This window comes from Calidris pugnax, unplaced genomic scaffold (genome assembly GCF_001431845.1).
Source record: "Calidris pugnax isolate Ruff unplaced genomic scaffold, ASM143184v1 scaffold55, whole genome shotgun sequence".
NCBI lineage: Eukaryota > Metazoa > Chordata > Aves > Charadriiformes > Scolopacidae > Calidris > Calidris pugnax.
In genome coordinates this window covers 305,051-306,796 of record NW_015090832.1, presented here as the reverse complement: position 1 = coordinate 306,796, position 1,746 = coordinate 305,051, and the positions used below count along the sequence as shown (strand labels likewise).

The 1,746-nt window shown below is 48.3% G+C and overlaps 1 protein-coding gene across 1 annotated transcript; it reads right to left on the bottom strand.

Annotated features, from left to right (window-relative positions):
• Window positions 1-334: 334 nt before the first annotated feature.
• BLCAP (bladder cancer associated protein) lies at window positions 335-794 on the bottom strand. The gene has a single exon (XM_014941306.1). It carries the CDS (start codon window positions 716-718, stop codon window positions 455-457), a length of 264 nt encoding a protein of 87 aa, XP_014796792.1. The 5' UTR covers window positions 719-794; the 3' UTR covers window positions 335-454.
• Window positions 795-1,746: the final 952 nt, after the last annotated feature.

Sequence of the window (1,746 nt, the reverse complement as noted above, 5' to 3'; positions counted from 1 at the left end):
AAAGAGAAGGATGGAGAGACTCCTGGAGATACTAGAGCAGAATCAGCGGGCCGAGAGCCCTGAGTTTAGACCACCGTGGCCTAATGCAGACAAGTGAGTGACACACGACTCTACTGCTGTGCAGCAGCTGGGCAGAGGCCAGCAGCTGGGTCCTCCACCGGTTCTCAGTTTGGAGGGCTGGTGTCTGCTCCCGGTCATACGGGAAGAAGGAAAAGAAAACCAAAAGGATTTCTGCTTCTAAAAAAGCAGGTGGTGCTGCCAGAGTTCACACAGTAAACAAGTCGAATTTCACAGGCAGAGTGGGAGGAACTTACCACTCCAGTCCACACACAGCTACAGGAAACAGGCTGTTTTTACTCCAGTCACATGCCGAACACCCCCTCCCTCCTCCCTAGCCCACCCCCTTTTTAAAAGCAAAACAAGAGCCCTCAGCAGACTGGAAGATGATTGTTTTTTAGGTGCCCACTATGCTGGGATCATGAGCTGATTCTGGCAACTGGGATCCTGTGCAGTGATACAAGAAGCAGTTCCCCCAGCAGCTGTAGCAGATGAGGAATAGAGCTGCTAGGAAGACCAAGGCACAAATCGTGCAAGGTTTCCGTTCCAGGAGGAAACTGAGCAGGTAGAAGCCCATGAACATCGAGTGACTGAACCACAAGGCTGGGTTGAGGGGTTTGGGTATGAGCAGGACAGGTAGCAGCCACTGAAGGCAGTACATGGTGGCTGGCTGGCTGGGGCCTTGTGGCAGCAGTGATCAGATGTGCTCCAGGAGCTCCTCCGGCCGTCAGGGTGTTCTGCAGGGAGGGGTGAAAGGTCAGACTGTCAGAAATACGGCAAAACCAACAGACATTCTCCTCATACAGCTTCATTTACTCCAAAGCATCATATACCAATGCTTGAACTCCCAGTGCTAAATTCTGGTGTGTCTCGGAGCTGGTGGAAAGTTTCCTGCTTTCTGAAGCAGTCAGCTGGGGACATGATTATCTATTGCGAGTGTAGAAGCGTATCCCTTGTGTGCTCAGTTTCTCAGGCTTTTACTCAGGCTATCAGTTGTGAGACCCTTGTCTTTAGCACAGTGCAGGAACAGAACGGGAGAAGGGAAAACAGGAAAACAAGCTGCCACAGCCTTCCCTACCCACATATTTATCCGAGACCATCCAAAGACTTGAGTGATGGTATCAAGAAATGCAACTGAGAGGTGAACTCCTAAGTGTTACAAAGAGCTGTTAAGGAAGTGTAAGAAGTGTCTAGGAAGCATTAAGTGCACAAACTCATTACAAAGTCTTCCAGCAGGACAGCAGAAAATTCAAGCCATGCGTGTAGGTATCCAGGAGAGCCCCAATAGTGTCCAGGCTGCAAAACAAAGGGGAGGCCAGTCCCTGCTTAAGGGATTTATAATCCTTGCCAGTCGGCTGAAGTCAGACGAGATAAAGTATGTGCACAGATCAAAGGAGGGACAGTCTCAAAATGGCAATTTTCATAAGTGCTAGAAACACAGGATTTCCTCACTTGGATTATTATAAACCCCTATGGAAAGAGTGAGCTTTAAGGCCTTCTCTAACCAGGGATGGCAGCACACCGCAAGCCCAGAAAAGATGCTTCTACCCTTAGCAACCACATCAACTACATTAAGTGTGGGGTTTTTTTCTTTCTAAGCAGTTCAAACATTTTAATCCAAGAATTTCAAATGGCTTTAAAAATAATAAATGCCTTACAGGTGTTTTCTACGGAGCCAGAACAGTTGAA

Bases quoted from the DNA above. Each gene is read 5' to 3' on its own strand.
- BLCAP (XM_014941306.1), bottom strand. From the start codon at position 718: ATGTACTGCCTTCAGTGGCTGCTACCTGTCCTGCTCATACCCAAACCC.